At 47.7% G+C, this 14,990-nt stretch overlaps 1 protein-coding gene across 1 annotated transcript; it reads left to right on the top strand.

Annotated features, from left to right (window-relative positions):
• LOC110437557 (actin cytoskeleton-regulatory complex protein PAN1-like) lies at positions 11,994 to 13,492 on the top strand. The gene is made up of 4 exons (XM_021466030.1): positions 11,994 to 12,023; positions 12,101 to 12,789; positions 12,881 to 12,957; positions 13,035 to 13,492. The coding sequence occupies exons 1-4, from the start codon at positions 11,994 to 11,996 to the stop codon at positions 13,490 to 13,492; spliced, it is 1,254 nt and encodes a 417-aa protein (XP_021321705.1).

The raw sequence follows: 14,990 nt of genomic DNA, 5'->3' as shown, positions 1-14,990 counted from the left end.
GACTACCGTCCACTCAATGCGGTAACAATTAAGAATAAGTATCCGTTGCCATGGATTGGTATCTTGTTTGATCAGTTATCCAAGGCAAAAGTGTTCTCCAAGATAGATTTGAGGTCCGGATATCACCAAATTAAGATCCGCCCCCAAGATATACCGAAGACTGCTTTTTCCACTAGATATGGGTTGTATGAGTATCTTGTCATGTCCTTTGGGTTGACAAATGCTCCTGCATACTTTATGTATCTGATGAACTCAGTCTTCATGCCAGAGTTGGACAAGTTCGTTGTGGTGTTTATCGATGACATTCTAGTCTATTTAGAGAATGAGCAAGATCATGCCGAGCATCTAAGAGTCGTGCTAACACGACTGCGGGAACATCAGTTGTATGCAAAGTTCAGCAAGTGCATGTTCTAGCTGAAGAAAGTTCCTTTCCTAGGGCACATTCTATCAGGAGAAGGGATTGTTGTGGATCCGTCAAAGGTACAGGAAGTCATGGACTGGAAGGCACCAACTTCTGTCTCGGAAGTTCGAAGCTTTCTGGGTCTAGCCGGGTATTATCGTCGTTTCATACCCGACTTCTTCAAGATTGCTAAGCCCATGACCAGTTTGCTACAAAAGGATCATAAGTTTGTTTGGATGGAAGGGTGTGAAGTAGCCTTCCACACCTTGCGAAAGTTGCTGACCACCGCTCCTGTTCTAGCACAACCAAATATAGAGAAGCCTTTTGATGTGTTTTGTGATGCATCGAAAAGTGGTGTAGAATGTGTGCTGATGCAAGAAGGCAGAGTTATAGCGTATGCTTCCCAACAGTTGAGAAAGTGTGAAGTCAACTATCCAACTCACGACCTTGAACTCACAGCTATAGTGCACGCTCTGAAGAACTGGAGGCATTATCTGCTGGGAAATAAATGTCACATCTACACGGATCATAAGAGCCTGAAGTACATTTTCACTCAGTCCGAGCGGAATATGAGGCAGCGAAGATGGTTAGAGCTGATCAAGGATTACGATCTGGAGGTCCACTATCACCCAGACAAGGCTAATGTGGTAGCAGACGCCTTGAGTCGCAAACCACACTATCAAGTGGTTCAACCTTTGTTTGAAGATGGTTTCAATCTCATGCATCCTGAAGTGTTATGTCACATACAGCTCAGTTGTTCACTTGAAAGTCAAGTTATCAAAGGACAGAAAATAGATAAGGGTATTTCTCACATCAAAGAGAAGATCAAGGATGACCCATGGACTCAGTTTTGAGTTGATGAAAAAGGAGTATTGTGGATTCAACATTTGTTGGTAGTTCCAAAGAATCGAGAGTTAAAGAATCACAACATGGATGAAGCGCATCTCTCAAAGCTTTCTATCCATCCTGGCAGTAGTAAGATGTATCAAGACCTGAGGTCTCACTTCTGGTGGACCAAAATGAAGAAAGAGATAGCCGCATATGTGGCCCATTGTGACATGTGTTGCAGAGTCAAAGCTATACACATGAAACCCGCAAGGCTGTTGCAACCGTTGTCGGTTCCAGAGTAGAAGTGGGAACAGGTCAGTATGGACTTCATTACAGGTCTGCCGACTACACGAAAGGGGAATGACTCGATTTGGGTAATCATAGATCGATTGACCAAGTCGGCTCATTTCATTAATGTTAAGACTCGTTATGGACCTCCTGAATATGTTGATTTGTATCTGGCTGAGATTGTCAAGCTGCATGGTATTCCCAAGACCATCATATCGGATAGAGGACCGCAGTTCACCGCTCACTTTTGGGAGCGAATGCATAAGAGTTTGGGGACTAGTCTGATAAGAAGCATAGTGTATCATCCCCAAACCTCGGGTCAAACGGAAAGACTCAATCAAGTGCTTGAAGATATGCTGATAGCTTGTGTGTTATTGTAAAAGGGATCTTGGGAATCATGGTTACCTTTGGCTGAATTCGCTTACAACAATAGCTATCAAGAGAGTATCAAGATGGCTCTGTTCGAAGCTTTATATGGATGAAAGTGCAGGACTCTGTTAAACTGGGTCGAACCCGGTGAAAGGAGATACTATGGAATCGACTTCGTCAACGAGGCTGAGAAGGAGGTGCAAACAATACAACAACACATGCGAGCCACACAATCACGACAGAAAAGTTATGCCGACAAGAGAAGAAGGCCGCTTGAGTTTAATGTGGGTGACTATGTTTACCTCAAAGTTACGCCAATGAAGAAGGTTCAGCGCTTCCGAGTTAGAAGCAAACTTGCACCTAGATATGTGGGACGGTATCAGATACAAGAATGGAAAGGCCCTATGGCCTACAAGATTCAGCTACCTGAAGAGTTGAGCTCAATCTTTCCAGTTTTTCATGTGTCCCTACTAAGAAAATGTTTGAAAGTACCCGAGTAGAGGATTGAACTTGGAGGAATCAAGATAAAGGTAGATTTGGAATATAAAGAGCAACCGGTGGGTATCGTAGATACCAAGGAGCGGTAACCCGGAACAGAGTTGTCAAAACTTATAAGGTGGTATGGAGTCATCACGACGATAGAGATGCCACTTGGGAAACCGAGGATTACCTAAAAACAGTTTACCCAAAATTTCATAAGAAATGGTTAGTAACCCAAAATCTCAGGACGAGATTTCCCTAAGGGGGGAAGGGCTGTAACACCCTAGGTGTTATGCATGCACTGAAGTCTCATAAGCATTCTCATAAGCATAGCATCACATGAGCATAGCAATTAACCCAAGTGTGATTTTATGTGCTTAAATTTCATGTAGTATGCTTGCTTCCAAGTTTCTTGTGTTGACCAAAATAGGTTGAAATATGTTTTAGAAGAATTAAGAGTAATTTTGTGAAACTTTTGGAGCTATAGAATTTGAGAAATGGATTTTATACAAAAAGCCCCAAAATGAATTTATTCAAAAACCTAGAACTAGTTTTGAGTTGCATTTCAAATTCTATTTGGAGTTTGGAATTTCAACTTAAACCAAAGTTGTAGAACTTTTTATTTGTGACCACTTTTGTTTTGGCGGCCAAGGCTAAAAAAGGTTTTAAATTTGTCAAAATGAGTTTGGAAAATTATTGGAGAAAAGAAATTCAAAAAAAAGAAAAAAAGGAGAAAGGGGGCAGGCACTGCTAGGCCAACCTGCCTCCCTCTCGGCCCATTCAGCCGCGCGGCCTGGCTGCCCTCCCCTCTCCGCGCGCGGACGCGCCCGCCTCGCTCCACCTGGTGCCGGCCACGTGGCGGCCGTACGCCGGCGTCATAGACGCGGCCGCCCGGCCGACTGTCCCCTCCCTGCTCCCTCTCCTTCCCCGCTCGCGAGCGCAGCCGCAGCAGCAGCGACCGCCGCGGCGCCATTGCTGGCCGAGCACCGCCGCTCGCCGCCGGCCGCGCCTGTGAGCCATTCTCCGCTCTGAGACCACCGCCGTGCTTGCCTTCACCGCGGTAAGCCCCTGCGCACACTCTACAAAGGTGAAAGCCATCCGCGAGCCTGCAATCGCTCGACGGAGTTCCCCGACCTCGTCGGAGCGCTCCGCCGCGTCGAAACCCTCCTATTTCTGCCTCGTTTCGCTTGCTCTTGAGTGCGTTAGGTTCGGGACATGGTGAGGAAGCTCGGACGATTCCCCGCGCGCACTCTACCCCACCGGAGTGGCCTGGCCACGGCGAGCAGCGCCATCGTGCCGCCATGCATGCCAGCAGGGGTGCTCCGGTCGTCCTCCGACCAAACCAAGGGTACCCTCGGGTGCGCCTCGCTGCGGGGAGCACGTTGGTGCTCACCCTGTGGCCGGAGACATCACCGTCGACGAGATCCGCTCGTTGGAGGTGCTCTCCCTCTCGGTCACGCTGACCAGTGGGGTCGGGGGCCCACTGTCAGCCGCAAGGGGACCGAGGCGGGTAGAGATACGGGTGGTCCTAGCATTTTTCAATACGGATTTGAAAAGGATTTACAAAAAATGTTTTCTAGAAAATGATTTAAATGGTATTAAATCTGTATCTTGAGATCCATGGCTCCAAAATTGGTGAAATAAATTTTGGTGTGTTCGATCCACCATCTGGTGTAATTGCATGTCATGTTTGAACAACTTTTCTATACAAATATATTTAATCCATGTTTTTACTGATATTTAGAAAATGCATAGTAATTAGAATATAACTCAGAAAAATATGAAACTTGTTTTGTTAGCTTTGCATGGATCATTAGCCTCTGGGAAAAATATGTCATATATTATTTGCTGCATAAATTGATTTGTAATGATTTAATTGCTTGCATGGCAGTAGTTTATGATTTTTAATAAATATTTGGATCATGCAATTAATTTGGAAATTTTTTTGGGTGTTTCTTATGTCAATAAGTAATTTATAAAAATATGAAATCTGTTGTTTGACACTTGGTCAATAGTAGGGTATTTATACTTAATTGTATTTAGTAAGCTTGCAATTTTTTGTAGGCCAAACTGAGTGTCCAAATATTATGAAAAATTTATTGTAGACTTTATAATTGACCTGTGATCTACTGTAATTTTTATGGAATTTATTGATGACCATAAGTATATGCTACTGTTGTAGGTCCAATAATAACCAAAAATAAATTATGAATTGTTGTGCATAAGTTAAATGGAATAAAGGGTGTTTGGTGTATCATTGAAGCATCATGTTAGCTTGCTGGTTAACCATGAAAACAACTTGTAGAAGAGAATACAATAGATGCTTAATTTGAGTACATGTTCTTGGATGATGTTGACTACCTTGTAGGAGTAATCACCTATATCACCTACGCACCATGTCATGGTCATCTGGTACCCACTTGCATAAGCATTGCATCCCGGGCATCTCGCACTCCACTCATGAGCACACATGCATCATACAGGCTCACAGGAAAACGAGGTGGGACCCGAGGAGCAAGAGGAGGCCCAAGAGCAGGAACTTCCGGGAGGACCAGAGCCAGAAGGAGAGCTTCTGGAGTGTCCAGACCACAAGCCTAGCACGTTTGAGAAAGGCAAGCCCCGGAGCATTCTAAGTCTCCCTATTCTCGCTAACTTAATTAATATACTATGATTGTTCTACTATGCTGCATTTAAGTGATAGGAATTGTTTGATACCATTGATGCATACTTACTCCTTGATATTACCACCTGTTTATCTACCTTGTCCTATGTAGATAGGCTCGGAGTCTATGCTTAGCTTGCTTAGCACGGTAGAAGTCGGGTGATTTCCTATCACCTGCGAGATATAGGTGGACACCTTTTGTTTAGCTGTCAATGCTATGAGGAAAAAGTAACCAAGTGTGGGAATGAACTTGAGACCGGGCAGGGTCTTATGGTGGAGTTGACCGTAGTGCCCCTGCTTGTGTCAATTAAGGACCAATCGTTGACGGCCCTCTTGTCATGTTGAACGCATGCCCCACACTTAGCTAGAAGGATAAGTCATTCTGACCGTGAAGCTTGAACACTATCCGCGTCGGGAGTCGAGCCGCCATGCGCTGTATTGGTGATGGTTGAGGAGAACGACCAGGGAACGGTGCGCAACCTTTGTATACCTTGGATACCTCGGTCGCCGAAAAGGTCCTTGGGTACTGGTGGTGCCTGCCAAACCTGCGAATTGGTCCTGGATAGTGTAATATGGTGATCTATAGCTCACTTGATCAGTGAGTGTCGTTTATGTGGGGAATAACTCGCCAGCTGGTCAAAAATCGATTCGAATCGCCATCGCTCCTGGATAGTGAGCACTTGACATGAGCCCTGTCCTTGTAGTAAGGACTATGAAACACTTGGGTTATAATGAGAAATGATTTATGAATGCTATGATGAGGTACCATCACATCACAACATTTGTTTGCAATAGTATAGGTGCAAATCTATATGATAGGTAATAATACCTAACCTGAGCTAATTAAAAGAAGAAGGGAATTGCTAGAATGTATTTCTCTTTGAGTAGTGCTTTTACGCAAAAAGGTTTCAGCTACCCCACTATACAGCCTTCATGATCCTTGAGGAGTCTTTATTTTGGTTTATGACGGGTAAGTCTAGCTGAGTACATTCTCATACTCACGGTTCCATTCCCATGTTGTTTTGCAGATGGGCAGATGTACTATGGTTATTGCATTCATTGCTTTTACCCAGCAATGGGTGATGACTAGACCAAGGGCGATGGTCACTCTACCTTCTCTTTTGCTTTTGTGGGAATGATCAACAATGGCACTGTATCAGACTGAATGTGTGTGTTATTTTAAAACTATGAAGCTTCCACCACTTGTGAACTTGGTTTGTTATAACTACATTTGAACTCCGATGTATGTGATGAATGTTGCAAACTGGATGTAACTGTGAATGGTGACCACTGAACTTATTACAATCTTGGCTGTATGTGTGAGTTGTGGTTTGAAATCCTTCGAGATTTCACGGACTACCGGGATTATATGGGCTTAAGCTTGATGGTTTGACTGTGCAAATGGTCACTATTAGGTTTAATCTCTTATAATTTGGACAGTTCTATTACAGTCTTGCTCCCTATGCTTAAGAATAGAGAAGAATAAATATACTTTTGGTTCTGGTGTTTTCCACCAACACGACCCATGCACTTGATCTCTGCCTTGTCTCTATGAGCAGGACACATTTTGAGAAACATAAAGGAGTTTTACAACTTCTAGACTCCACCGAGTGAAGGACCTAGATCTACGAGCACAATCACACTGAACAGGATGCTGCCAACGCCGCACTTCGAACTACTGGGCAAACAAAAAACATGGGTGACACCGTATCAAGAGGTGCAGACGTCAAGGTCTACACCTGAATCAAATGACGCACCTAAAGAATGAACACAGTGAGAAGTCTTGTTCAGAAGACTTAAAACATTGAACCCTCACCGAAAGGTAAAATCGGTAGTTATCCAAATTTATCCTTTCTGCATTCCCTTTTTTCCCTTAAATTATTGACTTTCCTTAAATGGCTTGTTAGTTAATCATTCTACCTTGAAAAGAAAATAAAAATGTTAAAAACAGTAAGCCCCATGTGAGTATGCTCGTGGCATAAAACCCATAAGTACATTCACTGTGGTAGTGTAAAAATAAAATAAATATATTCCTATCCTATAAAAATGAGAATATAAAAATAAATTTATGATCCTACCAAAGAGAGTAATATTTATTAGAGGAAGCTCAACATGATAACAGCTAAAAGATTTTATGCTAACAATTAACCAGTTCCACAAAGCTTTGTTGTCTATTTGAGCTCCACAGAATTCAAGGATCAAAGAAGACTAGCAGACGGAGGACATCCTAATCGCTGTCAGGGTGCTGCCGACATTCAAATACACCTGCGCCACTTGCTAGCTACATCAGAAGAAATTACGTCAAAATATAGCTCAGGGGAGAGCACCCCCATTTATCCACCTATGTGTTTCTACTCGTGTTTATACTTTACTCAAATAATAAAAAGATGCATAATCATAAAAACCCAAATAAAGATTTTGTGCTTATATATATATATTTTTGCTTAGTTTGCTAAATAAATAAATAAATAAAGTTTGCTATGAACCCTCATGATAAGCTCTCACATGGAAATAATGAATAGTTGCTCTGCCATGACTAGTTCTCAAAATTGAAATCTCTCTCAAGTTTAGGCATGACTGTTATGAATTAAGATTTGCTCTAAACCTGAACTCGTGGGAAGAGTACTTGATCTAAAGTCTAAGTCGTTAACAGATACGATATGGGAATGTTGAGCTGCTGTTTATCTGTTCCTAGAGATGCTAGAATTCTGGAGAATTTTATCTTTGAAAATCTTTAAAATGTTGCATGATGAGTTCCTGTATGATGAGAGTTTTAAATCCTACCACAGCCATATATACATGCTTATTAGACTATGAACCATACATTTACTTTTTACTGCTTATGAGCATTGAGTGTGGTCAAGCTGTGTAGACCCTTAGGAGCTTGTCATGTGGTTAAAATCAAGATTCACTTGCACGTTCACTCATACATGCTACTTCTACTCCGGAAGTACGCATCCACATACATCCACTCAATTCCATCTCTAGATTCACCTAAAATTATTCTACTCCTATCCAGGAGAGAATAGCCAAAAACTTTTTCATATCCCTATTATTCCCTGTGAAATAAACACTCGAGTTATCTTGGTTACTACCACTTGCAATATTATTCTAGGAGGGTGAGTGCTCTGAAAAAAAAAATTGAATATGAGAAAATAAAAAGGGGCAAGTGCCCGAAACCTCGAAAAAAGAAAAAGTGAGACGAGAGATAAAAATGGACAAGTGTCCGACAGTAGAATTAGGGGTACAAGATACCCACCTGAGAGAAAAGAAAAATAAAATATAGAGCATCTCATTCCCCTCAAAAGCCTCAAGTGCAAGAAAGGTATGCATCCCCTCAAAAGAGCAAAAGTAGAATTAGACTTTCACCATTGTTTTCACCATTATCACCATCATCTCCATACACCATTCATTCGCCACACATGCACATCTTGATTTGACTTATTGACTTGTTCTTCTGGATCCATGGTTTGACTATGCAATAAGTGTCTTGTAAGTATGTATTAGCTATCTCCCACCTATGAGCTCCAGATATCAAAACCTTATTAGAGTAGGGCGAGAGAGAAGGCAATGTCACTATGCCTTATACCACAAATACTACATACTTTGAGAGACGACATATACCATCACTGCCTTGGTAAGGATCTAGAAATACCACAAAAGGGAGACTAGAGAGAGTCATACAAGGAATCTCTGAGTTTTATTTGAAAATCTGCAAAAACTCTAGAGCTATAGTTGATCAAGAACAAGAGACATGGCGCTTGACTTAACCGTTCTATCCTTGAACTACTCAAGACACAAGTGACGGTTACAAGCCCCATGGTGGAAGGAAAAATGAGTAAGTTTAAATCTTAACAGTTTACCCTAACCAAGAGATGAGATCTTGTTTGAATGCATGTGTACCTTTAAGGCATGAAACCACTGCAGAAACTCTTGAGTCCATCCTTGCTCATGGACGAGCAAGAGGTAAGCTTGGGGGAGTTGTTGACGGTCCTTAAGTACCAAATTTAATTATCAAATAAACAAAGAAAAAGATCCAAATGCAACCAACACCTAGACGTAGGGTTTTATCTGACAGAATTCCACGAGTTTTGGTGTTTGTCTATTTTTGCAGGGGGTTATCAGGAAATATGGAGGAAAGGCCCACATGTCAGGTTTACATAGAGATATTAACGTGTCGTGCAATTTTCTATCATCTAGAAGACTCCAGAAGCCACGGGAACGAACGAGAAGCCGAGCGGGCCTAGGGACAGGGTGCCCGCCCTCCCCCCTTGGGCGCCTGCCATGTTATCTGGACCAATCAGGCTCCGCCTCGCGGATTATGCTCCACCGACCTAAAGGATCAAGGAAAACCGTGCGATTAAGGTCGGTTTGATCCGACGGCCCACATTCATTTGGAGGGGCTATATAAGCAGACCCCCTGGCCCCTAGAGGAGGCACCCCCTTGATCCCTATTCATTATTCATAGACAGAGCAAAAGCTAGGGTTTGGAGATGAGAGCTCTCCTCTCATCTCTAAACTAGAGTAGATCTAGATAGTAGCGAGATGGAGAGCGAGGGAGGATTGGAGGAGAGGCCAGCCTGTCGGTTCTTCCTCTTGTTGTACTTCACCATGATCAAGCTCTAATCAAGCTTGCTCATGGGATGACTCTGGTAATCTACTTCTATTTCATTATGCAATTACTATCCATGTATGTTCTGGTTCACAACTCTTTTGAGTACTTTAATCTATAGGACGCTATAGGTGAGAGTTGTAGTATAGGTGTAAGCATGGTGCTTAGACCTAGATTACTTGTGGATATCCCCTGTCTAGCCGGATCGTGTGGTAGGCCACGTAGGTGACAGCTACGTTGGTCCCCTGTAGTCCACCTCCCGTTAGCAGGACTGGTAGGGTTTATCGGCCTATGGATAAGCATCCTTTGTGGTGTATCTTATCACGTGGTTCGTCTCACACATAGACATACCCCTTTGAAGTAGAGAAACCATAGTTATCCTCTCTATTCTCCTACCATCGCCCACATACTAGATTGATGTACTCTCTATTCCTATATTATCACCCATTGTTATCTTACCTTTAATATTGTTCTTATTTAATTCTACCATCTTTCCTATTTACACCTATCTATCTATCTATCTTGGTTAAGTTAGAGCATTGTTGGTTCTCCCGTTTCCCTGTGGATACGATAAAACCTTTAACCGGTTTAAAGCTACAACGATATCCGTGCGCTTGTGGATTTATATGCGTGTGTATAAATACCATAGTACACTCTAGTGCCATGCTGGGGATGACAACCTAGTATTCAAGTGATGTTAGCAAGTGTCAACACCCTTGAGTCGTGGGACTGCGACGTAGAACTTTCCGCATTTTGTACCACAGCTTGCTCTAGGAGGCAACGAAGCCCGCGGTGCACCATTCTTCCCTTAGGAGTCAATGGCTCGGGCATCGCTCTGAGGAGTAGCGTAGCAGCCATTACATTCTGGCTGGCCATGCTAAAGACTAGGGGGTTATCTCCTCCCTCGTCTTCGACAATGCGACGGTTGACGTCTCGGGCATGGCGTCTGGCCGAGCCTCCGTCCCCCTAGGTGGATTGTTCTCGTTCTAGGGTCTCACGCAGTTGCCAAAGATGCACATGTTCTTCTTCGAGCCTAGCCTCTAGTTCGGTGAGCTGCTTGAGGTCGGGTCGATGAAGCTCTGTAGGGGCGGACGTGGCTCCGTGCGCTCCAGGGTGACCTCCGGGGTCATGTTTGGAGGAGGAGTCGCGTTCTGCCGCTCAGAGGGTCCTGCGCCACCTTGGGCATCAGATGTTGCTCCCTCAACTTCGAGGTTGAAGCACTCTCATGACGGATCGTAGCCGCCCTCATTGGACTCAGAGTAGCTGAGGCAATAGTTGCTTGCCTCAAGGAAGCGCATGAAAGTCTCCGGGTCACCAAGACTGGAGAAGTCAGTGCCGGCCCATTCGTCTTCTCCTGAGGTGGGATCCTCGGGGTACGACGAAACGGGTGGTGTGGCGATAAGGTCCAGCGTAGAGCTTAAGTGGTGCCCCGAATGGTCCGCGTATGCACTTAGCAAAGTGCTTGTGAAAGAGGCAATGGTGGCGGCCGCGCTCCTGAGCCTGAAAGGGAGTTGAGAAGGCGTAGCTGCGAGTTCTCCCACCGCAGCTTTGGGTGACGTGGGAGGGTGCTGAGAAGTCAAAGCTCTCGGGTCCTTCTTTTGAGGAGGAGGTGGGAGTCGTGCTTTGCCCTTCGATCGGGGCGGAACAGGGGGTCGTGGTGTCCCTCTGTTGGTTCGTGGAGCAGAACTTGATGCTCCACGGGCCCTACCTCTAGCGCCACGTGGGCTAGAGGAATGGGCAATCTGGTGAGGAACATGCGGGGGGAGGGCCGAACGAGCCCTGGCTTTGGCGGTAAGGTCAGAGATGCTGGACCTCCGACGCCCGCCCCAGGCTCCCCTTGCATGGTGCCCCGAGCGCCTCCCACGCACTGGCTGTGGTGGGATCGGCTCGGGACGAGGCTCGGCGTCATCACGAGGTGGGAGAAGGACCATGTCATAGCCAAAGCCAAGAGACATGAACTCCAAACTCCCAAACATCATGATTGTGCCGAGGTGAAGTGGGCGAAATCTGTCTCCCATCCGGGCTTCCCTAACGGTGAAAAGGAAGTACCACGCAGAAGGTCCCTACCTGGCACGCCAACTGTCGGTGTCTGGACTCGGGGTCCAAGCACTAACAAGTAATTAGTCTACGTGTCTTCCTAAACCCGAATGGTGATGCAAGGGAACACAGGGGATTTATACTACTTTGGGCTACGAATGCCCTACGTCCAGTGTGGAGTGGGTCACGGCATTTTGTCCCGGGATCTCGAGGCATGCCGGATGTCTAACGAGGCTCCGGCGGATGATGAGGCTGCGGCCTGAGTCAGGGCTGCCGTTGCCGGTGACTTCCAGCCAGAGCACGTTGACAGTTTCCCTATGAGGCCTGATGAGGGATCAATCGATCTGGTAAGTTTTTTTCTTGCATATGGCTTCGATTCTGGAATTTCTTTGATCCTCCTTTAAGCTTGTCTTTGCTCGCATAGGGACCGATCGACGTTCGATCCTCGAGGCATCCAGTAATGGAGGATGAGGTCAATCGCGACAAGCGGCGCCAGTCTGCGGAAAAGCAGAAGACCGCAAAGGACTTAGACAAGAAAAAGGAAAAGAAGAAGAATCTCGATCGCCAAGCGTTAGAGGCGTGTCGAGCAAAGTCTAGGCAAAGGGGGGAGCCTGAGGAAGAATCCCCCAATGAGGATGATGGCAGTGATGGTGACGACGACAACGATGATTCGGAGGGAATGGCGTCCCATCTCGACCGGATCGTCGAAGGCCTGCCTCCGACCGGCGTCCACGTCCCGCGGACGGTAGTCCCAAAGGGGGCGCCAAACGAGTCTCGTGAAAGTCAGCGGAGGGAGCCGTCCCCGCGCCGCTCCCGCGCCGACACTCCTTCAGAGCCGGCGCCAGGTCGGAGTGTCTCCCGCCCCCAACCTCCTCCCGCGTCTAAGGCGGGCCATCAGGTCAAGTCCCTGACGGCGGGGCCACTGACTCGTGGCCGCGCTGCGGCTTCCAGCAAGGGGGGAACGGATCGCAGGAGCGCCAGCCCAGGCGCTGGCCAGGCGGGAGATGCTGAGCCGAGGCCGACGCCTGCTCGAGAGGTGCTTGGAGCTTTGACGCGGGGCGGTTCGAGGCCCGCCGGTCGAGGTACCGGCAGGCGGGTCGTTCTCCCTGTGGGGTAAGATTTCAATGTCGCTATTATTGCTTTTCGATGCTTTTGCATTTTCTTGGGCCGCGGTCTTCATTTATGCTCGTTCTTCTTCCCTCAGGTTGGAGCGGACACTCGAACAAGCCCAGCCCTCGATGGCCAAGAGGCTTAAGGTGGGAGCAACCTCCAAGGACTCAGGTTGGTGGTTCATCCCCGATATCATGCTACCTTTGGTCGTCCATCATGACTGACTTTTTGTGTTTGCGTGCTTACAGGCTCCTCCAACCCCCGGCCACCGACTTGTGTCGACGGTGCTCTGCCCCGTCCATTGGTGGGGGAGTCTGCTCCACCGTCGCCGAAACGGATCGAGGTGCCTCGTCCTCATAAACAGGAGGGAGCCCCCGAGCCTCCCCTCTCTGGGGTCGAGGAGGATCCTACCACAATAAGTGACGGGTCTGGCGGTGACGGTCCTTCCAAAGACACCCGCCCCATGGACGAGGAGGTCGAGGCCTCTCCCACCACAAAGCGGACGCCTTGGCCCATCTGGCTCCATTCTGTCGAGGAGCGGAGGAAGAAAGAGGAGGAGGAGCGTGAGCGGGAAACGTGGCAATGGCCACAGGAGGGGCAGCAGCAGCCGCAACAGGAGGAAAAGGAGGAAGGGCGGCAGCCAGATGGTCCCCAGCTCGAGGAGCTACTGGAGCAGGACCGGCAGCAGGAACTGCGAGAGCTCTAGGAGCAGCAGCAGCAGAGGAGTCAGCAGTTGGAGGGACTGCTCGAGCCACGACCTCACAGTCCGCCCCAGCCAGTGCTGCCAACGCCGCAAGTGCATGAAGTTGGGGAGGAGGGTCTGCCAGTTTATGGTCCGCCGACCCCGGCATGGCTCCGTCCGGGAGCGCCTGCCTCGATCCCAGCTGAGTCGGGGCGAGGAGACGGCGTGGTGGCACTCGCTTGTATGATGCGCACCCCGGTCGACCCTCAGTCCGAGATCAGGGGCACAATCTACGGCATGGACGGGATTGCTCCAGGTTTCCTTCGAGAGCGTCGGTCATGGGAGGACCACATTCTCGCCAAGGAAGACGAAGCCGGGACATCAGGCGGCGGTGGCGCCTGCGAGACTGGGACCTGGAAGACGGTTGATGACGACGGGCGGTTCCCCTCCCTCGTCGACCTGTTCTTGCGCCACGAGGGGTCACTCGAGACCGTCGATCAACTCATCCGGGGCGTCAAGGCGCGTGCTGACCAGGAGATGGAGAACTGGTGCCCTGACCGGATCAGAATTCGGGCCTCCACCGATCCATTCGAGCCCAACATCTTTTTGGATGATCGGAAGGAGGCTGAAAAGTGGGAACATCTCGAGGAGCTCCGCCTCTGGATGAAGCACGTGGTGGGGCTCCTGTCCAACGTCGTCCACAACGGGCTTGGACTGGCCTACTTTGTAAGTGTCTTTGGAACCTTGGTTGCTATAGGGCGTTTTGGTTCTGTATTCTTACTATCTAACTGTTGGCTCGCAGGACCTGAAAGAGACCTCCCGTATCAAGTCGAGCTTCATCCATGCCACGAGAGGCGGCTGGGAGCAACTCCCCAATCTCAAGGACCAACTCCTGGAGTCACAGGAGAAGCTCCTCAAGGCCTACAAGGAGCTCTTGGCACTTGAGGAGGAGAAGAAGGAGAGGGAGGCTGCTCTGGCCAAGGCTCGAGAAGCCTCGAGGAAGACGGTGGAAGAGGCTGCGCTGCTGAGGGAACGGACCATGATGGTCGAGGAGGCTGCGTCCAAGGCCCGGGAGGAGGCCTTGTCTTACAAGAATGCGGCTGCTGACCTAGACAAGGAGAAGGGCCTCCTCAAGACTGAACTTGCCTCTGCCCGAGAAACCTTCCAAAGGATGAAGGTGGAGTGCGTAAATGGCGAGATTGCCCGGAGTGCCGCGGAGGAGGCCAAAAATAAGGCTCTTGAGGATCTTGAGGCGGAGTGGACTCGATCCGCAGCCACTCTGACAATGTCGATCGTCTGAAGAGAGCGCTGTTGGAAAAAGATGGAGCCATCGTGCAGGCTAGCAAGGTGTTCGTGGATCTGCGCGTCACCAACACCGAGCTGGTGCGTTCCACAAGGAGATCGAGAGGGCCAACACCAACTTGGTGGGCGAGAATACGGCTCTGGAGGAGAGGATTCATGGTATGTTTCTACTATCAAGTTTCTTTCCGAGGTGTGCTTTGTGCTATCTAATTTCTCCGTG

This window comes from Sorghum bicolor, chromosome 8, assembly GCF_000003195.3.
Source record: "Sorghum bicolor cultivar BTx623 chromosome 8, Sorghum_bicolor_NCBIv3, whole genome shotgun sequence".
Lineage (NCBI taxonomy): Eukaryota > Viridiplantae > Streptophyta > Magnoliopsida > Poales > Poaceae > Sorghum > Sorghum bicolor.
This window is presented reverse-complemented; position numbering and strand designations above follow the sequence as displayed.

Bases quoted from the DNA above. Each gene is read 5' to 3' on its own strand.
- LOC110437557 (XM_021466030.1), top strand. From the start codon at position 11,994: ATGAGGCCTGATGAGGGATCAATCGATCTG. The intron at 12,790-12,880 runs GTAAGATTTCAA...TTCTTCCCTCAG, and splicing joins CGGGTCGTTCTCCCTGTGGG to GTTGGAGCGGACACTCGAAC. The intron at 12,958-13,034 runs GTTGGTGGTTCA...GCGTGCTTACAG, and splicing joins AGCAACCTCCAAGGACTCAG to GCTCCTCCAACCCCCGGCCA.